The sequence below is a fragment of the Antechinus flavipes genome, chromosome 4 (genome assembly GCF_016432865.1).
Source record: "Antechinus flavipes isolate AdamAnt ecotype Samford, QLD, Australia chromosome 4, AdamAnt_v2, whole genome shotgun sequence".
Lineage (NCBI taxonomy): Eukaryota > Metazoa > Chordata > Mammalia > Dasyuromorphia > Dasyuridae > Antechinus > Antechinus flavipes.
In genome coordinates this window covers 96953818-96979150 of record NC_067401.1, presented here as the reverse complement: position 1 = coordinate 96979150, position 25333 = coordinate 96953818, and the positions used below count along the sequence as shown (strand labels likewise).

The 25333-nt window shown below is 38.6% G+C and overlaps 1 protein-coding gene across 1 annotated transcript; it reads right to left on the bottom strand.

The window, feature by feature from the left end:
* Positions 1–433: 433 nt before the first annotated feature.
* IRF2BP2 (interferon regulatory factor 2 binding protein 2) lies at positions 434–3425 on the bottom strand. Its single transcript, XM_051993585.1, has 2 exons — positions 2221–3425; positions 434–1534 (listed from the first exon to the last, which is right to left on the bottom strand). The coding sequence occupies exons 1-2, from the start codon at positions 3335–3337 to the stop codon at positions 825–827; spliced, it is 1827 nt and encodes a 608-aa protein (XP_051849545.1). The 5' UTR covers positions 3338–3425; the 3' UTR covers positions 434–824.
* Positions 3426–25333: the final 21908 nt, after the last annotated feature.

The following is a 25333-nucleotide window of genomic DNA, read 5'->3' as shown; positions in this document are numbered from 1 at the left end:
GCAGCTCTGTAATCTTACAACTGATCACGTGAACAGTGGTCAAGTTTGCCTTTTTAAAACACACCAAAAAAACCCAACCCCCCCCCCCCAAAAAAAAAAAACAAAACAAAAAACCACCAACAACAACAAAAACCACACACACCACGCAATACAATCCCAGAAATTCCTAACTCAGCAGCGCCTCTCAGACAAGTCACCCTATGGCCCAAGAATTGAACTTTAAGAAGTAGAGAGAAATTCAGTAGACTTTTTGTCTACTTTTTTATTACTATACAAGGACAGTGTTTTGATGTGAACCCCTTTGTAATTTCCTTCAGTGATATCCCCATTAACCATGTTGTCCCTTTCACTTGCTTTCCTTCTCAATCATTCTGCCTCCTTTTTGATTAAAGAAAGGGGCCAGGAATAAGGAATAACAGACAGTAAGGCGATCTTACAATGTCAGAAAATGTATTTGGCTTTTTTTTTCTTTTTAAAACAAGTGCATACAAATACAGCTAGAAGCATTTCTGGTTTGCCAAGTGCTCTAAAAAAGCAGCGCAAGTCACAGCCTACATTAAACAGTAACTGTCACCAGGATAATAAAGCACAAAGATCTGCTAATAACGTTAACAAAAGAGGAAAATGCCTCTATAAGTACATACCTTTTGTCGTCAAAAAAAAAATATAGAAACACAAAGTATTCAAAAAATCAAAATTATACAGCCATGTTTATGAAGTCTACATTTCCCTTGTCTTGGATATATATATAGAGAGAAATATATACACAATTCAAGCAGTTTTTAGATAAGGGTCATCATTGGGTTTTTCAGAAACTGGAAAAGTCACGAGTCTCTTTCTTTTTTCACTTTCACATCTCCAGCAAGAATGGTTGCAATTTCCCCCTGCATAAAGGCCCAAGGGACATTGGAGCCCACCAGAGGGCATTTTTCCCCACTGGGACAATAGACCTCTCCACTAGCTCCCTGCTGTTTGATGCTTTGTCTGGAGCAAGGAAAGCAAAACTTGTGCGAAGGAACGGAAGGGCACTGCACGAAGTGGGTGTCCTCAAGACGCTCATGGCACAGGGTGCAACACAGTGGGGCACTAGCTGCCAGAGAGGAGTCTGGGAGGCTGGCGGGGTGTACTGGTTCCAGTCCTCCTGTGCTAGATCCTTGGCTCCCCACTTCTCTGGGGCCCAGCCTTCTTTGGTTCATAGAGGATGGAGAAGGTGGACTGTTGCTATTCCTCCTGGTAGTGGAGTGAACTTGGTTGGCATCTTTGGAGGCATGATTGCCCCCTGCATTGTCTGCTACTAATATCAGAGCTGCCATAGGGGACTGCCCATTCTGAGCCGCTTCTGGCGGTGTGGTCCGGTTGGAATGAGGTGAGACAGTGGGTGGTGGTGGAGACACAAACGGCGTGGGAGTCATGGGCATTTTCATCCCTTCTGTTTGGGTTGTTAACCATGACTGTGCCTCTCCATTGATCTTGGGAGGCCCAACTTCACCTTCTGGTTCTGGGGAAAGTTTCCTCTTCCTCGCTGTCCGTGGAGCTAGGAGCACAAAGAAGTAAAGGAGGGGGAGGGGAGAGGAAGGTAAGGGGGAAGGGTAAATATACATTTGGATCGATTGAGTCAGGGTTCAATAAATCCTCACAATTTAAGATTCTGAATGCATAACTAAATTATAGATGTCAGCACATGCGGCTTTAAAGTGTGCAACAGGAATACTGATGGTGGTAAGGGGTGACGGGGAAGATATGGCCACAAAAGGAAATTTGTTTATTTAAAATAAACTACACGTAAATAAAATTACATACCAGAATATGAAATATGTGTTTGTCTTTTATAAACTGTATCTAGGAAATTATATAAAATCGACACATGTGTACACCAGTGAGTAGTGCATCTTACTAAATACATGTCTGCTAAACATGTTAAAAGGTGACTGGGGCCTTCATAACTCCTATCCCAAGAATGTGCTAGGAAAGGAAAACCCTCTGTCAGTGTCTATCACCCTAGTCTGACTCATCTCTGTTATGCTGCTTCAGCACAAGAACACGTTGCCACCTAAGCAATGGTTCCGCCTTATGCAGATCAGGAAGTTGGGTGTTTGTTGTTTCTGGGGGCTGGGGCAAAGTGGCAAATGCAAAGCATCCCCCCAAATCCTCACTCTGCTAGTGTCCCGCCCCCGCCCCCAAGGAAAAACCTCTCCAGACAGCTAGCAAGGTTCGGCCTACCTGTTTTGGCCCCGTTGGCGCCGTTGGCCTCGAAACCCAGCATCCTGCTGGGTGCTAGGGTAGGTTCTTTCTTGAACTTGCTCTCGAAGGGCCCCGAGTGGCCGTGCTGATGCATCGCCAGCAGTGTGTCCCGCACCGTCTTAGGCTTGTTCACCCAGTCCTGCTCCCCGGGCCCCCGGCCCTTGCCTCCTCCCTCCCCGCCGAGCTCAGCCGCACCCGAAACGGAGACGGCGGCCGAGGAGGCAGCCAGGCTGTCCGTGGGGCCTCGATGGGCCGCCTGGGGCTGTTTCTCCTTGGCCGCCTCCCGCTGCTCATGCTCGGCCCCCGAGCCGCCTCCGGACACCGAGCCGGGCCGCTTGTGGCCGCCTAACTCTGCGGGCTGTGCAGGGCCCAGGGCGGAGCCGGGGCTGCCGGAGATGGCGGCGAGCGAGGCGGCTGCGGCCCGGCTGCTGAGGCTGAGGGCGGCGGGCAGCGGCGTGGCGGAGCCGTTCATCAGCGGCACCAGGGTGGGCGGCACCGCATGGCCGCGCCTCGGGTTGGGGCTCTGGCGGTTCAGTTCGGGCGGCTCCTCCAGCTTGGAGAAGCCATTGGGCACCAGTATGCCATTCACTTGCTGCTGCTGGGGCGGGGGCGGCTGCTGCTGCTGTGGTTGCGGGGTCGTAGGCCCGCCCGCAGGTTGGCGGCTTGCTCCGTACTCGGAGCCCAGTCTCGGGGGCGCTCGGTCAGAGGAAGCGGCGGCGGGCGCCAGGGGGTAGCGTTCCAGAGCCTGCGGGGCCCTCGAGGCCGCCTCGGCCGTGCCATGGCCCAGCTGCTGTTGCTGCTGCTGCTGCTGCTGCAGGAGGATGTCCTTGGTGGAGAGCGGAGGCGGCTTCGAGGCAGCCGCGGCGGCCGAGCCGGGCGGGGAGCGGCCCTCCGGGAAGCAGCCGTGCGCCCGCTTGAGCTGCCGCGCTGTCTCGATGACAAACTCCACACGGTCAGCGCCCTCATAGTTGACGCAGCCTCGGCACACGGGCTCGGTGAAGTCCCAGATCATGGCCCAGGGCATGCGGGGCAGGTCACATAAGTAACATGACTGCCGCCGGGAAGCGGCAGCCACCGCCACAGCCGCGGTCGACATGTCCGAGGAGGAGGAGGAGGAGGAGGAGGTGGAGGTGGTGGTGGTGGTGGAGGAGGCGCCGCCGCCCCCCGCCGGCAACACACGCACCCTCCCCCCCCTCCAACCCCGCAACTCCCCGATCAGCGGAGGCGGCGGCAGTGGCGGCTGAAGCTGCTGCGGCGGCCGAGGCAAACCCCGGGAAGCCTTAGCCCCCGTGCAGCGTTTCCCGTGCAGAAGGCGCGGGGGGCGGGGAGGAAAAAGGTGCAGTTGAGGCGGCAGCAGGTCCCTTCTGCCGGTGCGGGCCGGCCGGGGGCTGTTGCAGGGAGGTTGGGGTTGCAGCAGCAAGGTCCCGGAGTCAGTGCAAGCTGAGGCTGCAGCAGGTCTCCAGACCGGTGCAAACACCGGACGCGCTGGTGCAGGGGAGTGCAGCAGGTCTTCGGGGCCGGTGCTAAGCGAGGAAAAGGGGGTGGGGATGTAAAGGGGGGCGGGGGGAAAGGGAGGCGGGTGGGTGAAGTGGTGCAGCCGCCGAGGGTAGCTAGCCCGACTGGCGGTGCATGCCGCACCGAGGTGGCAGAGTCAGCGTGGATTTACTACGCAGCGCGGCTCCCCAAGTCAGTCTTGCTCACAACTATAGCTGCTGCTGCTGCTGTTGCTGCTGCCGTCGTCTCCACCACCTACTGCTTCCCCCAGTCTCTGGCGTCACCGCCCAGCCCCAGCTACTGCCGCTACTGCTGTCGCTGCCTTTACTGCTGCCTCTGCCGCTGCCGCTGCCGCCGCTGTTGCTGTTGCTGTTGCTGGTGTTGCTGCTGCTGCTGCTGCTGCTATTGCTGCTGCTGCTGCCGCCGCGGCTGCTCCACTTCTACAGACTTGATTCTTCGACAGCCTCCGAAGGCGCCTGCGCGTTAGGGTCCCCCTCCTTTTGCTCTCTCTCTCTCTCTCTCTCTCTCTCTCTCTCTCTCTCTCTCTCTCTCTCTCTCTCTCTCTCTCTCTCTCTCTCTCTCTCTCTCTCGTTCCTCTTTTTTTCCTCTCTCTTTCTCCCTCCCAGTGCTGTGCTCATTGAACTTCTGCCAAGATAACAAGAGCTTCAAGAAGAACCAGCTCCTTGCTTCGAGCGCTGGCTTGTCAGTAGCCGTAGAAGGGGGAGGGAAACATTTAGGGAGGAGCAGAAAGTCTTTCCAATGTGAATGTGATGCAAATGTTTTTGTTTTTCTTTTCCTTCACTTTCTTCCACCACCACCCCCCTCCCCACATCTCGCTCAACACCCTCTTTATCTTGCTCCCCCTCTATTCTATATTGACTTATCAGCCAGGATATTTTCTAAAGTCCTTTTGGCCCATATATCACTTAAAGGGCAACCCACTGCCCAACTCCTCAAGCTTTGCCACTGGCGTCTGTTAATCACCTCAAGGTGGCCGTTTTATTTGTTTTGCACGATTTATAGGATCGCGGTTTAAACTTATGCATGATACTTGAACTGAGTTAAAAACCTCAAAGAAAATAGTATTCTAAATTAGAATATGTTCCGGGTTATATTTATAGAAAATATTTTTTACTTTCATTTGATTTAGAAAAATGAAACAAAGAATTTTTGCTGAGAAAGGATGGGCTTTTGAAAATTACATACGCATGTTAATATTTTTGTTATTTTTCATTGGTCTCCATGTATGTGTGGAAAGAAAAGTAATGCTGTGTAAATAATATACATTAACAACTTTTTTCTAATAACTTAGAATATTACGGGGAATTAGCAAATACTTTGAGTTCCTCTTCCCAAATACATTATATTATTTCTTCCATACAATTTGAAATGATCTATATCTTATCTGACCATTCCACCCACCAAACTACAGTTTAAATGGGGTGACCTCGTCTATGTGATACCTATGGTTAGATGAAGCAGTGACTACAACAGGAAACGATTCCCTGAGTCTGGGCTGGTTTGTGTGCAATGGACAACGTGGAAGTGATGCCTGCAAACTCAGCTGCCTGTGGGTCGCCATTCCCTACAGCGCAGCAGCAGCAGCAGCAGCTTTATGTAGGTTAGAGAGGGGGAAGGGAGCTACTTGTGACGTTGGCATTTTGTCCCAGGCTGCTGCTGCCCCATGTGCCTCAGCTGCGTTGTGCGCAGGCTCGGTAGAGACGTGACTCTATGCAATTGGCACTTGAAGCCTCATTAAACGAAATGCACATTCCAGGGATTGAGAGAAACAGAGAGAGATCTATAGCCAGCACCTCCGTCACAGCACTAGGCACCGCCTCCCGGCTGCTATTTCTGGGATCTCAGGTCCCTCCCTCAGTCAGGCTAAACTTTTACTAAAGGTAGCGAGAGCAACTTGTACAGTACTTAGGGATGAGTGTAAAAAGCTTCACTATAATACTCTTTCATCTTGCAGTGATATGAAGCCTGTTAGACATAAAATTTGCGGCCATCGTTTCATTCAGAATAGGAATGAGTGGTCAGTGGCACCCAGTTGGCATTAGGGGTTGGAGGGGCCATGTACAATTGTCCATTTGGCTGCTGCTGTAAGTTTGGGGGGAGGGGCTATGTGTTTGTAATTACACACTCAGTTGGGGTTCGCACGGTTGTGCGAACAAACCCGGCTGGCGCGAAGATTGATTTACAATTCCAGAGTGTAGACTGTTTTGCACGCACATACCAAATTGAAATTTTTGTTTTTACCCTTATTCTGCTGTGCAACTTGGATTGTGTTTGTTGGCTAGTAAACACAGGAAGTGCTTCTCTTCAATTAATAATTTTAGATTTCCATTTTCAGTCTTTTTTCCCCAGTGAATCCAAGTTCATATCTCTTCCTTTGGAATAAATTGGTTAAGTGTGGGAAGATCAGGGTAATAATTATATTATATTTCCTACAACTAGATTGGTTGGGGGGGGGGGAATCCTGCTGACATTCCCCTTTTGTTGTTGCTTTTTAAAATGCCTGGTTGCTTGAAAGGATTAACCAAAAGGAAGAAGGAAAAAAAAAACCACCCTTAGAGAAACAGTTGTGATGTCTTAAATCACATGAAAAAACCTGTTCTAAGAACTACAGAGGTACTTTACTGCCAAATTTAAATGTTTTTACATGTTAAATTCTGCATAAGTCTCCTCTTGGGTATTTCCAAAAAAGAAGATGCTACTAATAACTCAAAAACCTCCCCGAAGCACATTGTTGGATCTCTCCTCGTCCAAAATCCCAGCCTCACCCTATAATAAACAGGGAGAATGTAGCCACTCCAGATCTTACTCTAGTGCAAGATGAGGCGCAGTGTAACCCTCCCTGACCTAGTCTAGTGCAAACGGGTTAGGTAACTCTTTAATTTTTACTGTTGGGACTGGTAATATCCATTCCCCTTAGGATATTTCTCCCGGAAGAATGGGCTAAGGAGACATCTAGGTGGAATCCTATTACTCTACCACATCATTGTGTGATCGATCATTCGTTCTCATAGGGATTCTGCTGAATGTTGGCTAAGAACACGAATCATTCTTTGACTAGTGGTTTTGTTGAGGTCCGTGGTCGGTAAAACAGACCCTCCTCAATTTAACTCATGCAATTCCTTTACAAGGTGGCAACTCATGCATTATTGAGTGAAATAAAATTCACCACTAAAAGTACACTTTTGAAATTTTACATAAAACCAGTTCTGGACCATCATGACCCTAGCTACTAAGCATTTACACCTAAAACGGAAACAGTGAAATTAACCAAAAATATATTCAACCATGAAAGATACTAAGGGTCTCAAAGAAGTTTTTTTTTTTTTTTCAAATAAGGATTTCCTTTCCTATTTTACATTGGTTATATAATGTTGAAACTATATTGTTGTAACTTCCTTGATGAAAGGATTGCTTTAAAATGGGGAGGGGGGATGGGAGGAGGAAGGGAGGACTATAACGACGACTATTTCGGTGCTAGACTGCTTTGCCATAAAAGGCTCTGGACATAAGGGGGTTAAAGCCTTGTTGCTGGGCCTTTCAGAACAGCAATTCCTTATACTGTATCAAAGGTCTTTCAAGCCGCTGGAGCTTTTATGCTGCTCTGAAGCAGGTTTATCAATGTATACTAAGTAAACAGACCTTTGTTTTTGTCTTCCACCCACCGCCCTCTCTCTCTTTTTCTCTCTCTCTCCTCAGCCTGAAGTTGGATCCTTTCCAAATCGGCTGCAGAAGCAGTTACTGCTGCCTCCTCCACACACATACAGGAGCAGGGTTTCTAGGGTGAGGCAATGCGTCTGCAATTCACAGAGACAAGGCAGGAATTGTAATTGTACTTCATCATGTGACGACTTATGAAAGAGGAAGTTTGGACGGTTTAGTCACGTAGTCCTCTGCCCTATTGCTTAAGCCTCCAGGTCTTCTCAAAGGAAAATTATTATGGTATTTGCCCCTTGGAGTCAAGGGTGCAAAACTGATTACAGTTTGAGCTCATGTATTAATGCATGTATGGACACACATCGGCAACGTAAACTTTTATAAGGCAAGAGAGAAAAGGCAGAGAGCAAACCTGCCAGTTGTAGATGGATTTTAACTGGAACACACAAACTGCCATTTTTCTTAAGTACTAGGAAAACATACAATGGGGAACAATCTCGCAGAGACTAGATGAACTAATAGGGTCCTTTCCAGCTCTTATTTCTATGCTTCTTTTTATAAAATAATAATGCTGGAGCTAAAGGAAAACTATTTAAATAATTACTGGCAAAAAAAAAAAAAAAAAAAAAAAAAACAGGAGTTGGGGTGGAGGAGGAAGGAGATGAAAGGGAACAAAAGGGAACAAAAATGAGAGTTGAAGCTTCAGGTTAGAATGACTAGCTCTCCAAAATGACAATATAAGAGAGCTTTCATTGTGTGAGAAAAAAATCTTTTTAAACCAAATTGGCTCCACAGAGCTTAACAACCCCTCCCCCGATATTCCTCTTGACAACCACATTGTAACCTTGCACATACTGTACAGTCTACAGGAATAGTTACAAGTAGAGGACACCTAATGGAGTTCAGCAGTACTGACATGAAGCTGCATAAAGCTTTTGACTAAAAGCAAATATAAGCATATTTCCCCATTACTGGATGCAATACTATATTATGAGTAAGAAGAATATGATTTCATTGATAGTTTAGGGAAATATTACTCTGGTGACTAGACTGAATTTATTGATTTCATCTCAAATCCAGATGTGGAATTATAGCCTCCCTTTTCAGAATGCAGTTCCTATTATGATTTTGGAAACTAAAGCTTAGAGAATTGTGTCTCATAGGAGGTGGAGGGTGAGTAGGAGCACAGCTCTAAAAACAGTTACTTGGATTTCCTGTGGCCTTTACTCTGGGTTCACTATGTTTAGGTAAAAGTCTGAGAAACTCTGTAGGACAATCTTAGGCAAATTCAAATTTATTTTTTCTTTCAAAAAAAAAAAAGGTGCTCATGTAAATTTTTGAAATAGATGAAATAGCCCAAATTAAACAATATCAATATATATCATAATTCTATCTTATTTTCTAAATTGCAAACATGTACTTATGGAAATTTATTCTATTCCATATGACCTTTATAAACTATATTTCTCTTGTGCACAGAGAACTCACATAATTAAAAGGATCTCTGCATATGAGGGAGATAAACTCTATATGGAAGGTCTGAGAATCAGGACAAATACAGTTAAAGGAACTCTTAATCATCCATATATTATGTACACTCGATGTTAATCATCAGCTTATGTGTAAACATATTTACAAGCTTTCATTTATAGTAAAATTTGGGGTCATGATGTAGGCTGACTACTTACTGTGGTAGAATTTAAAAAGCCTGAGTGAAAAATACAGACAAAGGAGAGATTGAGGTCACCAAGCTAGTTCAGCTTGCAAGAAAATTTGTAGGAGAATTGGAAAGGATTCAATAGTTATTTGATGCTAGACATATTTTATATGAAGCTCTTTTATTGACTTTTTGAAAAACAGTATGATGGAACTCACTCTTTTGGATTAATTTCTCAGTTCAGTGTGGAGTTGCCTTATGCAATTTAGTTCAATTCAAAACAATATTTATTAAGTTTCTATAATATTTAAGGTGCTGTATGAGGTATTGGAGATATATGATACACAAAATATTCACTAAAAAAGAACAGTAGGAAGATAATGCTTATTCATTTATTCAACAAGTATTTATTACCTTACTCTGTGCCAGACATTATGCTAGGCACTGGAAATAATAAAACTTACATTTTATGGGGGGGGGGAAGTAATAAAATATATTTGACTATAAGGAAATACAAAATAAGTAAATAAAGATATAAAGGGCAATTGGGAGGGGATTGCTGGATATCATTGATAGTCTAGGAAATGAGGACAGAAACTAAGTATTCTAAAAGGCTATCGTGGTAAAGAGATAGTCCACACCAAATATGGTAGACCACCTGTTCAAAAGTCAAAGATGGGAAGCTGGAAAGCCAGTTTGACTGAAAGATAGAATGAATGAAGGAGAGAAAAGTCAAATTAGTCTGCAGAGATAGATTGGGATTAGATTGTTTCAATTGATAAAATAATTCCTGATAAACGGAGAAGTTTGAATTATATTTTAGGGACAGTAAAAAGTTACTGAAGCTTTTTGTACAGGGGGCTGACTTTTAAAAGTGCCTAGAAAAATTATTTTGGCAGCAGAGTGGTAGATGAGTTGGAGAGGGGAGAGACAGGAAGTAGTAAACTAACTTCACAATTAAAATTTAGGGGGGGAAACAAACAACGAGGATGTTAAATTTCCTTTCATTAACTTGTTTAAAATGCATACACATTAATTATCAGGAAGGTGCAATGTAATGATTTGGTTGAGAGAATTGAAAGAAGAATTTTATAAGAAATGTAAAAGGTTAAGAATAGTATAATTATTTTAATTTTCATGCAATAATTCAACAATAAAATTCCAAAATTAATATTAATGTATTATCATCCTTATTTCCATATTGAAAACCTGAGATATTAAGAGGTTAAGTGATTTGTCCAAGGTCAGACTAAAGTTAATGACAATATCAAGACTAAAAACTAAACCTAAGATACTTTGTCTACTGTCCTATGCAATACAAAACTATTACTAAAAACAGGGTCTTAAAGCACTTTCTTTCTTTTTTTTTTTTTAATGAATGAATTATGTTTCTGTGCAACAGATACGTCTCCATAACTGCCATCCTTCTTTCTTCTTTTCATCACTACAACATACAGTATCTGAAAACAGTAAAACAAACTGATCCTAATAGTGTGTTTGCTGCTGATGGACACCACTCTCTATTTGTATAATTTACCAGTTTTTAACAGAAAGGAAGGATGTGTGTAAAAATACAAACTTTTGAAACCTAATAATTTACAATTTTTCCATTTTCCACAGGCATAGTTCAGAGTCCCAGCAAAAGTGATGTCATCTCCTGTGTGTTAGGGTCTGTTGCACAGATATTTATAACACACATGGGGAAATAAAGAAAAGCCTTGAGAAGTTCAAAGGACACTGAATCCAAAGAAGAAAACAAATTTATAAAAGATATTTCCAGATGTTAGAGGTGAGAGATAGTCACCACTCTGATATGTATACTCTGGATATCTTTAAATAACATACAACTCCACATTGGTCTTTCTTGCTTTTAACCAAGTATTCATGTGCAGCTGATGATGCCATTAAAATTTGCAAATTGTTTTACATAAATTATCTCACTGGATCCTCACAAAAACTCTGTGAAGTATGTGTTATTATTATGGCTATCTTAGAGATGAAGAAGCTGGCTGAAAAAAGATTAAAAGGCTTTCTCAAGGATCTATGGCAGTATTCAAACCAAGATCTTTTTGACAGTGTTTTCATCATTCTGTCCACCGAGTGGTACTGCTTCCAATCAGAAATGGATTTACCTAGGAGTTTAACCCAATAGTCCTCAAATTGGAGTTCTCTGTTTCCAGTGCTAAATCAATCTCCCTGCCCAATTCCATTAAAAATAAAAGTTTGAGGGCAGCTAGGTGGCGCAGTAGATAGAGCACCAGCCCTGAAGTTAGGAGGACCAGAGTTCAAATCTGATCTTAGACACTTAACATGTCCTAGATGTGTGACCCTGGACAAGTCATTTAACCCCAATTGCCTCAGCAAAAAAAACAAACAAATAAATAAATAATAAAAGTTTGGAACTCAGAAAATCCATTAGTTGTTAGAGAATTTTAGCTCTGATCACCACATTTCCAGTTACACAAATCCAATGTGGCAATTAACATTGAAAAGACAAAAGTAACTTATAAGAAATTATCAATAAAGGAAAATTCTTCTCCCCAAATGCTATCTCCCATTTAACAATCTTTGTAATCAAATTTCACATATAATCCAAGTCAATATATGAGACTGCTTACCAAAGACAAAACAGATAAATTGAGAGAACACTAGAATACATTTTGTATTTGTGTTATTAGTGTACTAGAAAGTTTCATCATGCTTTTCCAAAAGAAATATCTATTATAAGAATTTAGCTACATAACTTTTCTGAACAAGTTAGTTGACAATTAGTATTCTGACTAGAATATAATCTTTTGAGCTTAAATTCAAGAGAGTTTTGAGGGAAGAACTCCATGTGTTACAAAATTCTCTAGTCTTATGAGGTTAAAACTGAAGAGCAATAATCTTTACATTATCAAAAAAATGTATAATTTTATATTTCATGGTGCTGGCTAAAAATAGATCCTTGTAGATTCTGTGCCAAAATGAGAGACAGGGTGGTCTAGGGAATCTTGCCCCAGTACAGGGAGTTGGAGGCATCTGGATTTTCAATCATAATTTCACCTTTGAACTTGAATAAAATCACTCTCTTTTTCCCTGCTTCACATTTTGTTTCTGTAAAATTGAATCAGGGAAGGATTTTGATGATCTTTGGGGGTTTTAAGTGATTTAGATTTCTTAGATGTACTGTACAAATAATGACTATCTATTCCTATCACCTAAACTCTTAAGTGCTTTGACAAAAGTTGCACTTTCATTTTTACAAGATGAAAAAGAAGGTAACACCAATAATCATGATTATAATAGCTCACATAATAATGGTAATAATAGCTCACATTTATACAGTACTCTAAGGTTCACAAAGTGCTTTCCTTTCAAAAGCCATGTGAGGTGGGTGGTACAATTATTTTTGTGGCAACACAGATGTGGTAGCATGATTCTGTTATGTACTTACTAGCTGTATATCCTTGGGCAAGATAATTTACATGCCAGAGTCTCAGTTTATTCAGCTGTAAAATGAAAAGGTTAGAAAAGATGATCTTTAATGATTCCTTCTAGTTCTGAATCCCACAATCCTTATAGTATCATGTTTAAAGTAGGTAAAGTATTGAAACCTGGAATCAGGAGAACAGGGTTCAAATTCCAACTCACATTTCCATGATTAGAAGTAAATCATTTAACTTCTTAGTTTATCCCTTAGTTTAATGTGAGGATGATATTTTTACAGCCCTACTTAACAGTTTGTTGTTGTGAGGGAAGCATTTTGCAAACCTTAAAAATGATATCATCATTATCACCCTTTCTTTATTGTTATAAGAGAAGACATAGAAAGATTGATACAGAAAGGACCCTAATGTAACATCAGGATACTTGGTCTTGAGTCCAGGCCACTTACTAGCTATGAAATACTGAGTAATCTTAGTCAATTCATCAACCAACCGGCATTTATTTATTGAGCACTTATGCTGTGCTAGAATGTGGGGGTGGGGAGAGGAAGATAAGGATAAGAGGAATTTACAATCTGTTGTTCAGTCCTTTCTTTTTTGAAGAGGCCTGGGGTCTGACTTGATGGTGAATTTGGATTTAAAGTTTTCATCTTCAGATGCAATGGGTAAATCTGGTGCCTTCTTTCTCATCAGGCTCTAAACACTCCTCAGAATCTGTTTCAATCTGTTTATGAGGAGACCATTTGTGTACTTTCATTAACCACTGGTCAGTAGACTCACTTAGCTCTTAGGAAATGGCATATTAAGAATAATAGTTACAAAACATTCTTCCTCCCCCATAAACCTAGATCACACTTCCCCACAAATATAGACAACATCCGTAGGACAAGTTAGTAAAACTCAAGATATTAAAGATGGCAAGATACACAAGTAAAATGTGTCATGAAGACCAGAGTTCAATCTAGCCTCAGATATTTACTAGCTGTGTGACTCTGGAGAAGCCACTTATTCTCTGCCTTAGTTTCCTCATCTGTAAAACAAGGATAATAACAACACCAACCTCTCAGGATTATTGTGAAGACCAAATGAGATAAAATTTGTAAAGCATTTAACCTTTGTGCTTGACATGCGGTATTTCAATATAAATCCTAGCTATTATAATTAAGTGTGGCAAAGGCAACCCCCAACTTGTGCTATAGAAGGTCATGGAAGATCTTCCTTTCTTTGTTAAGTTCTTAGTCAGTTCCCCTGGGGTTCAGGGTCTCTGCTAGTCAAGTTATTCAGCTAGATTCATAGACCCTTTGTCTCCACCTTCCCATTCTTTTCTCCATTCCCAGAAGTCATATCCCTGAATCTGCTTCTTCTCTTGGAAACTGTTTATGTGTATAATTACTTTGTGTGGAGTGTATCTCAGCTCACTTGCTCGATGAGGTAGTTCTTACTGGTCAAATAGTTTCCCTTCAAAGCTCCATAACCAACATGGAAGGGAAGGAGAAAGCATTATTCTGAGAAGGATTCCTAAAATCCTTCATTAGATTGCTTAAGGGACTCATGACCCACAAAAAAAAGTTAAGAACCTATGATATAAAAGGTGACACAAGCTGAGCCTTGTAGAAACTATGATTCTAAGAAGTGGAGAAAAAGGAGTACTTTCTTGGCTTGGGGAGACAGCTGGAATAAAGATACAGGGAAAGAGAGAAGAAGGCCAATTTGGATAGACTTGATGTACTTCAAAGGGAATAATACATGATAAGACTGGAAAGATAGGTTGGGACTAGGTTATGAAGGAATGTAAATGCCAAACAGGAATTTGTATTTGATTTTATAGGTAAGAAAAATGCATTGGAATTTATTAAACAGGGAAATGATGTGATCAGATTTGTACTTTGGGAAGGACAATAAGGAGGCTTTTTCAGGAATCTCAGTGAGAGGTAATGAAGCTCTGTACATAGTGACTGTGCAAGGAAACAAAAAAGAAATAGATGCGAGAGATGTGGTGGAGGAAGACATTACAAGATTTAGCAATTGAATGGACAAGTGGAGTGACATGTTAAAGAAATGGCTGACATTAGAACTGGCAAAATGGTGATGCTCCTGATAGAAATAGAAGAGTTTAGAAGAAGGGTGGATTTAAATGGATAGATAATGAATTCTGTTTTGGATATGTTGAGTTTGAGATGTTTCTGGAATATTCAGTTTGAAGCATTCAAAAGATAGAGATTCAGGATAAGAATTCAAGAGAAAGGCTTACAATAAGAGCTTTATGTCGGCCATCTTCATGGATGTGATTTTTAAGCTGATGAAGTCAAAAAGAAGTAGAGAATGTAGAAAAAGAAGAGACTCCCAGATCTAACCTTGGTGTATTTCTAAGAAGAGTAGTTAGGACTTGGAATATACATGGTGATCCAATAACCTCATTGTCCTTATCTATTAACTATGGATAATGATACTTGGATTTCCAAAGTTATGAGACCATTGTGAAAGATATCACTGTAAAGTGATAGATGTATAAGCTATTACAATATATAAACTATTACTATATCACTATACCATTACTACCAGTTAAGTGACTATAACTCATTGTTCAAATGAGCATTAATTTAACAAATTAATTCAGTAGATATTTGTATGTCTATCATGGGCAAGACGTGTTAAACACAGGGAAATAAAAGATGAAAATCCTTGTCCTCAAAGAATGTATATGCTATTGTTTTTATCCTCAAAATAGCTATTGACCAACATGAACTAAACTAAATTCCTCTTGAAAGAAAGAAAATGTTTTTTTCTGGGATTCTAATCAATAATGACATTTCTCTTTACCAAATTGTGTTTTGATGATCTGCTCTGCTGCTTATTTGTTCCAGTCTAATGTGCTCAGCAAGATAACAGTATTTTTCTAGTAAAATGAACTGTAATTATTTTGTGGGTATATTTAATAATAATGCCTTCAATTAAACTCTTGCTCTAAATCTAAGTTTCTACTTTAAAACCTCATAATTGAACTCTAAGGAAAGAGAAATCTGATCCTATGGACTAAAAAGTTACTACAGGAGGAATGAGAAACTTAAGATCGAAATCAGAAAGACACACAGAGAAAAGATTCTGAGGAGGGGCAAAAATGGGAGTTGTAAAGTGACTGATATAGAGGTACCAAAACCTCACTAACATTTTCAATTTTCAAAAATAAGTATGAAAGACAGAAGCAAAGGTAGGCAACAGAAGTTGAATAAAGGCCATGACATGATCATCCAAAATAAAGTCAGGACCACAAATACTTAAAATGAATTGAGGTTAAGGAAGGAAACTAAGAAAAAAAAATTAAACTTATAAATAAAAAAGAAGAGAATAAAAAAATAGAGAGAACCTCTGCTTGGGGTAATGGTATCGATAACAGAGAGAAGGCAGAGCTGCTCAATAGTTGTTTGCCTCTTTTTTTTCTGCTCTGGAAAATAACTTTTGCCCTGAAAATAACAACATAAACATGCCTAAATAGGAGCTGATAGCCAAACTAGTAAGGTGAGCTCCTATTTGCTCTTGGTGAAGTTATATCATCTAGTTAAACTGAACTATATGCTCAATTACTGAAAGTACTGGTAAGTGTGATTACTTAGTATCACTTAGTAGTTAGTCGTTAATGCTATATGAAAAACTGTACGAAACAGGAGTCATACCATAATGTTGAAAGAGAGAATGTTGTTCTGATTTTCAAAAAAGAAGGAAAAGAACAGAATTTTGAAAACTGCAGGCCAGTGATCTTAACTTAGATGTTAGGAAAATTCTCCCAAGCTTTAATAAATAGATGGTGAGTGAACATATAAAAAGGAAAATATGAACATAGCTTTACCAGGTACAAGTTATGTAGATGACACATTTCTTTCTTTGACAGTTACCAAATTAGAAGATCAAGGAGATGTTATAAATATAGTTTATACAAGTTGATAAACAATCCCATATTCCTTGTGGAAAATATGGTTCGTAATATAATTAGATGGATTTAAATTTAGTTGAATGATTGAACTCAAATAATATTAGTTAAAGATTCAATGTGCATTTGGCAAGAGGTCTCTAGTGAAGTAGCCTAAGGATTTCTGCTTGACCCTTTGCCACTTAACATTTTATTACTAATTCAGACCAAGGGATAGATGGCAAGTTCATTAAATTTTCAGATGACACTAAGGTATGAGGAACAGTTTAACACAATGATCATAATTGATTCAAAAAGATTCAGCATTAGATAGAATCTAATAAGATAAAATTCATTAGGGATAAATGTAACCTCTTAAACCCAAATTCAGGAAACAAGTATCTGTATAGAATTAAGGACCCAAATCAGTTTGACTTTCATTGATTGGTTGATAATAGGTCCCAGACCAAGCCTCACTTTCTCATTGTTTGAGTTTTGATGGCTCAGAATGAGTGTAAATAGCAATTGTTTCTGTTTTGTCCAGAAAATCTGAGGGTCTTCCCTTCCCAGATTGATTCTCTTGAGAGATCAAACTAGGTCATCTTTTGCTTCAGTTCATGACTAGTCTTTAATAACTAAATGGATTTTGCCTCAAATAAACAGAGACTTGGGAGAGCTTAGCTTAAAAAGACCAGAGTCTCCTACTGCATTTGAGGCTATTGCCAATTGTCCTGAGCTAGATTTTGCCATTGGACTCTGATGACCCTTGAGGAGAGAATGAGTTAATGATTTTGTAAAGCCATGCCTCACTTAAATCCAATTCACTCTTGAGTCGAGAAATCACCCTCTTGATACCAGTGATGCCCTTTGAGATTGAAGGATGAACCCTAACAACAGAATTAGTGTAGATTAAAGTTTATTTTTTAAAAGATCTAGGGGCTTTAGTAGACTACAAGTTTAACTGTTCTGGCAGTTAGAGTAGTCAACAAAACTTAATTGATATTGTGCTACATTAAAAAAAATCATAGTTTCAAGGCACAAGGTTGTAGGTAATAAGTGGTCCTGCTTAATTTAATCCTTTTGAACCTTTTGGTTTAAAGACATTAATAAGGTGGAAATTATCCAGAAGAAGACAACCAAGATGATGAAAGGCCTTGAATCTACAACATATTAATACTGGTTGGGTGAAGTAGGGATACTTAGCCTAGAAAAGAAGAAAATTCAAGGATAATATGATAGCTATCTTTAGGAATTTGAAAGACTATGATACAGAAAAAGGATTATTCTCTTTGGTACCAGAAGTCAGAACCAGGAGTAGTATGTGGAAATTAAAAGGAACAAAATTTAAACAAAGTCAGGAAAAACTTTACCATTTTTATTATATCATATTATATATTATATAATAATATAAATTATTAATGTACAATTAGAACTATCCAGAAATGGAATGGGCTGCCTCAAAAAAGAATTGGTTTTCCTTCATTGGAGGCTAGATGATTATCGGAGGCTAGATGATTATCCATCAGATGTGTTAGAGTGAGTATTTTTTTATGTATGGATTGTACTAGATGGCTACTGATTTCTCTTTCAGCTATAAAATTTTGTGATTCTGTGGAAGAGAATCTTCCACAGCTTGAGCTAGCAACATATAATATGTAGTCACATTGGACTAGAAAGTCTTTTGATCCAGGCTTGGTGATAGGTTCTTAAGATGAGTATGATTAAGTTTTTAGAGAGTTACCATCAGAGTTGGTTACCAGGTGAAATTTTTGGCCAAAACAATAGAGGAAATTGCCTCCTAATTAATGAAGAGGATTGTGATTAGTGTTTACACTAAGGAAATTTAAAATCCTTGAAATATTCTATTATCTAACAAAGTATTATATAGGCTTAAGACATTTAATAATCAAATACTTCCTATGAAATCTCTAAATGTTTAGCTTTCTTTTTTCATAATTTGTATTGATTATGTGGAATTGGGTATGTTTCTCTTGTTCTGTGTCTTTCATATACTCACACAAATCATTCATATATATGCACATACATGTGTATGTTTATATGTATGTATATGTATTGCATATGTATATAAATATATGCATATATACATATACACACGTGCATATAATATATGTATATGTAAACATATACTTTAGAAAATAAAAATAATGAAGCTTTTGAAAGTATGTAATATTCAAATAATCATAAGGGATAGTTATTATTGTGAGTAAGCTTCTCAATTGGTCATAATATCTCCTACATCTAAAATTGATACTTTACAATTAGGAGGCACATGTATCATAGTTATGCCAAATGGTGGTAAAAATTAAAGTTTGCATGCAAAAGATGAGAGACACAGAGTAATAATTGCCCAGTCTTGATCTTTGAAGAAAGGCAACTGGTAGACAAGCATAGTAAAATATATTTCCTGAAATGTACTTATAAATACAGAATGTTTACTAAAACTAATCACAGAGAACTAAAATTCAAATACAAATGAGTTTTGTATTTCTAAACCAATTTGACACAAAGCAAATGCCTAAGTGGAGAACTTGGCCAGACCATATCCCTGAAAATTCAAGAAAAGCCAACAATGTTAATGAAAAAATACTCATATTTATATATTAGTTTTTACAAAGTAAAGAGTAGTAAATTTTGAGTTTGCAAAATATTTCCTTAATAACTCTTTGGAGATAAGTATTAAATAATGAGATTCTTTAGGGGGCAATTAGTGTGGTACAAATGTAGATACTTAAAGTCTGCAAAAGACTTTATAATTGAATCTTTATTAATTTGCCTTATTGATTTCATTTATTCAATATTTACTTATTTGAATTATAACCATTTTTGTTTCTTTGTTTTATAGAATTTTTTCCTTTTACATTATAGTCATTTTAGAATGTACCCTTCTCCTCTACCCGCTCCTACTCCTTTCCTTACAACAAAGAAGACAAAGACTGATTAAGAAAAAATAACTGTTATATTGATCAAAGTTGATCGTGTATCATTCTTAGTCTCCAATCTCTATAATGGATAAAGGAAAAAGCATTTTTCTTCATTTCTTCATCTAGGTTAATTTTGGTCATTACCATTATATATAATTCACTTTGATCTTATTGTTTTCATTAGAGTAAAACATAGTTTAAAATTTCTCCTACAACTTAATTCTCATACTCAGAAGGTCTCTGGAGAAAGTTGTCTCTGTAATTGTTTCTGTTCAGGAATTTTGTAGAATTCTTTGATAGTTGTAAACACAAAAATTACTTAGTTCAATGATACCATGATTATCAATATCAAGTATATAACCAGAAGACATGAGGTCAAATATGTTCAGCAGCATCATGGAGAATGTCTTGAATAACGTTCAAACGAAAGAGGGAATTCTTTATAAATGGAGGTAGCTATTTTCCAGTTGTTTATGTTTATGAATGCCATTGGTATCACTCATTCGACAACTTACTAAATGACTACAATGGGCCAGACACTGTGATGTAGAGAATACAGAGTGAAAAATAAAATAACTAAATCCCCACTCTCAAGTCCCTTACATTCTAGTGGGACAAGCACCATATATTTACATAAGCAAACACAAAGTACTTTCAAGCTAAAAAGGGATTCTAAGAACTAGAAGGATCAGAGAATCAAGTCCCTAAGGGCCTTTTCAACTAGAAAAATAAATGCTCAAAAGAGATTGTGTGACAATCCATACAGGAAAAATCAAATGGATGAAAAATACATATTGTTTAGACTTGTACCTGAATTACCAATCCAAGGAGTGGAGTTGGACCCAGAAGTGAACAGAAGAAGAATCAGCTATATTGTATTTGGCAAATAGTAGTCCTTTTGATGATCTTAAATTTATCTTTGATAGAGCAACCTATCTTTACTTAAAAAAAAAAAAGTATTGATACATTTTTCCTTAAAACAATAGTCACTTTTTAATAAATCCTCCCAACTCCATTACAAAGTACACTTTTCAAAATTATTGTAAATAAACCCATATACAAATATCTGTAAATTATCTAGTAAAAAGAAGAATTTTTATAGTTTTTTGTTTGTTTCATATTGAAAGTATGGCAAAACCAACTGTTATAACTCATTGCCCTTTTGTTACCTCTCCAAGTTGACTTTATTTACATTGCTGCGTTGCTGAATTCCTTGATTCTTTTTTTTTTTTTTTACATTTTTCTTTTTTTTAAATTTGAACTTAAGAAATAAAACAAGTATTTTCATAGCAAAGTCATCATGTAACTTCCTTTTTTTCCTCTTTCTCTCCCAACCACCAAGTGACTACCATCAGATGCAAATTTATAGATATAGATCTATAGATACAGAGATGGATAGGTATAAGGTATCTATACATATATATGTGTGTGTGAGTTCTTTCTCTGGATGCAAATAAAATCTTATTTCATAGAACCTTCCAATTAATTTGGGTAATCTTGTTTATTTCTTTTTTGCTCTGCTTTTTTTCCCCTCTTTTCTTACCAATTTCAATTTTGTGTTTCTCTGAATTCTTTGTATTCATCATTAATCATTCCTTACAATGAAGTAGCATTCACTTGTATTCATGTACCATAATTTGTTCAGCCATTATTCATTTATGGGGTACATGATTTGTTTTCATATTCCCATTATTACAATAATGGTTCTATGAACACCTCTGAGCATTTGTCTTTTCTTTCTGTCAATAATATTCCTGGTATACAGCCTTAGTAGCAAACCCTCTGAACTAAAGGGTATACAACTTTAATTTTCTTCAAATAAATTAAAATTATTTTCCAGTACATTTAAATTAGTTTATAGTTCCACTAATAGTGAATTCATATTCATTCTTATTTTCCTATAGGCTCTCCCACAACAGGCTTTCTTGTCTCTTTGCATCTTGGTAATCTTTATTTATGTGATATAGTAGTTCATTGTAACCTTCATTTACATTCCTGCAATTGTTAATGATTCTGAACATTCTTTCTGATGGGTATTGAGTTTGTATTTTCCTTTTTGAAAACTTCATTTGGAAAACTTTGTTGTTGTGCAATTATTTTAATCATGTCTGATTCTTTGTAACCCTATTTGGGGTGTTCTTGGGAAAGACACTAGAGTAGTTTTGCCATTTCCTTTTCCAGATCATTTTATAGTGGGGGAAACTGAGGTAAACAGCATTAAGTGACTTATCTAGGGTTCCACAACTAGTAAGTGTCTGAGGTCAGAACTGGACTCAAGAAGAGCAGACTTTTAGACTCCAGGCTCAGCTCTCTTATCCATTATGTCACAGCTACCCCTTACTTGTCTGTTGTAGAATAACTATTAATATTAAATATTGATGTTACTTCTCTATAGATTTTTGATGTCAAGCTTTCATAAGAGGGATTTAATGTAAAGATCCCTCCTCCCCACCATCTTTATCTGTTCTAGTTCCAGGTGAACTGATTTTACTTTTGAAAAACAATATTTTAAATTTTATATAGTCCAGATTGTCTATTTTATCTTTTGTAAAACATCTTTTGTTTTCTATGAAATGTGTCTTCTGAAAACTACTAGTCTCTGATAATTATATATGACTATGAATCATGGGATAAAACAATTCCCAACAGATCCAAATTTCAGGTGATCCAAAGGGCAATGAATGGGGAGAGAAGCATGGTAGGCATAAGTCAAGTGCAGCATATTCAGTGATGATTTACATATAAGATATATAAAAGAAATACAAATACATGTAGATCAGAGATGTGCAGTGTTTTTTTGTTTTTTTTTTTTTTTTTTTTTTGAAGCAACTAGGGTTAAGTGACTTGCCCAAGGTCACACAGCTAGACCCTGTTAAGTGTCTGAGTCCACTCATTTGAATTCAGATCTTCCTGACTTCAGAGCTGGTGCACTATCCACTGAACTACCTAGCTGCCCCAGAGATGTACAGTGTTATCCTGGACATGTAATGGGCTGAGGCTTGAGTTGATGGACTGAGGTCCCAAGCACATGAGGCTAAATAGTAATTGGACCATACTCTATTAATATATAAGCTTGGAGAAAGAATGGCCCCCACCCACTCTTTGTGCAAGTCCTGATGTGTTGTATAGGAAATGACGATTTTGGTGGGTGGAGGCAGGGGAGTGGAAAAGGAAGGGGAAGGAGAGACTTTTGGGATTGCCATTGCCACGGTTTGCCCAACTCATATCTCTCTCTGTTAGCTGGCTTCCTGTCGCAACTGCCCATATTGCTATTGCAATCTTTCTTGCCTATATTTGCTATTGCAATCTTTATTCACCTCTTCACTTCAATAAATATTGAAGATTTTCCCCTTAACCTGAATTCTTGACTCCAGCTGATTTTAAATACATGGTCATTACATTTGGCGCCCAATGTGGAGCTGCTCGCACTGGACATTGCCCTTCCGGTGGATTATAAAACCTGTCTGCCGGAGCCAGTGCATCTTTGTCAAAAATCAAGAAGTTAATAGTATAAAGTGCTAGATTTAGTAGTTCTCTAGGGTTACCTGTGGCTCCCCCTTTCTTTTGTTTTTGGAGGAGCGTCTTAATGTCTCTGTTTCTCCTCTCTACTATTGCCTGTCCTTGAGGATTAAAGGGTATGCCAGTGGTGTGTAAAATCTTATACTGTGCACAAAAGTGTGCAAAATGTTTGGAGGTGTATGCAGGACCATTGTCTGTTTTTATTGCTTGTAGCACACCCATAATGGCAAATGCTTGCGTGAGGAATTCAGTGACCACTTGGGCTGTCTCTTTTGCTGCTGGTATAGCAAAAGTGAATCCTGAAAAGGTGTCTATCACAACATGGATAAAAGACAGACGACCGAAAGATTTATAATGGGTTTGTGCATAATAAGACCCCTTGAGCCCAGAAACCTGCTAGCAACCCCCACTTCCCTTTGGTGCTTTTCATCTCCCTTCCTGAGATGTCAGGGAGGGCGTGATTATCTCCTTTTTAGTGCTTTCACCTCCCTTCCTGAGAAGTCAGGGGGGTCATGATCACCTCCTTTTTGGTGCTTTCACCTCCTTTCCTGAGAAATCAGGGAGGGTGTGATCACCTCCCCTTGGGGGCTCTGACCTCCCTGAGGAGTCAGGGATGGCATGATCACCTGTGTTCTAAAACAAAAGAAAGTGGGAGATGTAATGGGCTGAGGCTTGAGTTGATGCACTGAGGTCCCAAGCACATGAGGTTAAATAGTAATTGGACCATACTCTATTAATATATAAGCTTGAAGAAAGAATGGCCCCCGCCCACTCTTTGTGCAAGTCCTGATGTGTTGTATAGGAAATGACGATTTTGGTGGGTGGAGGCAGGGGAGTGGAAAAGGAAGGGGAAGGAGAGACTTTTGGGATTGCCATTGCCACGGTTTCCCCAGCTCACATCTCTCTCTGTTAGCTGGCTTCCTGTTGCAACTGCCCATATTGCTATCACAATCTTTCTTGCCTATATTTGCTATTGCAATCTTTATTCACCTCTTCACTTCAATAAATATTGAAGATTTTTCCCTTCACCTGAATTCCTGACTCCGACTGATTTTAAATACGCGGTCATTACATGGACAAGTCATTTAATTACTTTGAACCTCATTTTCCTGGTACATAAAATGAGGATAACAATACTTATATCTCAAGGTTGTTGTAAAATATGAGTGAGAGGATTGTAAAACAACTTTAAAGTGATATATAAATGTCAATTATTACTAATTCAAATAGATTTAAATAAACAGAGAATGGACATAGTGAATTCTTATATTCTCATTTTCCTGGTCAGTTGTTGAACTAGGAAGATGTGTTTAAATCATCTGTGAAATATTTATGAATATATTTCATCAAAGATACTTTTGATATGTACATAGGTCATGGTTATAAAAATGTTTTGTGTTAGATTATGTGATGATAATAAACTGTGTTGGACTTGACTCCAATTCCAGTGAACTGTGATAGAAAGAGCCATCTGCATTCAGAAAGAGGAATGTAGGGACTGAATGTGGATCACACTATATATAGTATTTTCATCTTTTTTGTTTTTGTTTGATTACTTTTTTTTCTTATTTTTTTCCTTCTTATGTAATGTAACAATTAGAAGAATTACACATTTAACATGTATTGGATCACTTGCTATCTAGGGGAGGAGGTGGGGGAAATGGAGAGAGAAAAAATTGAAACACAAGGTTTTGCAAGGGTGAATGTTGAAAACTATTTTTGCATATATTTTGAAAATGAAAAGTTTTTTGTTGATATTTTTTGTTTTTGTTGATAAATTTTCTTTTGAAACATCATACAAATTTAATGCAGCTTAGTCTCTGACAATGTATAATCTCTGAAAACAAATATGAAAGAGTCATGAATAATAGCACATGCCACCCTCTACTTTTGCATTGTATGCCTTATTAAAGCATTTAGAAATGTATAAAAGTTGATACAAATATTGTTTGTTGATTATTTATAATTTGCTGCTTTTAACAATTATTTTCTTTTGCATTTTTGTTCTAGTCATATAGTCAGGTCTGACTCATAGTTATCTCATTTTGGGGTTTTCTTGACAAAGATTTTAAAGTGGTTTGCTATTTCCTTCTCTAGCTCATTTTACAGATGAGAAAACTTAGGCAAACAGGGTTAAATAATTTGTCCAGGATCTTGTAACTACTGTCTGAGGTTGGATCTGAACTCAGGTTTTCGTGACTCCAGATGTGGCACTCTCCATTGTGCCATCCAGCTGCTCTTCTTTTGTATACTCATATTCATTTTATGTATTTTTCTTTTCATCCTACATTCTTCACTCTGCCTTATTTCATAAAACATCATGAACATTTTTTATGTTAGACACCTTGTTGGTTAGTAGACCTCCTTATAAAACCATATATGCTTTTTTTTCCTGTTATAGAATTTTGTCCTTTTTTATATGGTTTGAAAATCAATCCTGAGTGTCTTTAAAATTATGTCATTTCCAACACAA

Coding starts and splice junctions, on each gene's coding strand:
- IRF2BP2 (XM_051993585.1), bottom strand. CDS start 3,337: ATGTCGACCGCGGCTGTGGCGGTGGCTGCCGCTTCCCGGCGGCAGTCA. Junction 1,535..2,220: donor CGCCAACGGGGCCAAAACAG/GTAGGCCGAACC, acceptor TTGTGCTCCTAG/CTCCACGGACAGCGAGGAAG.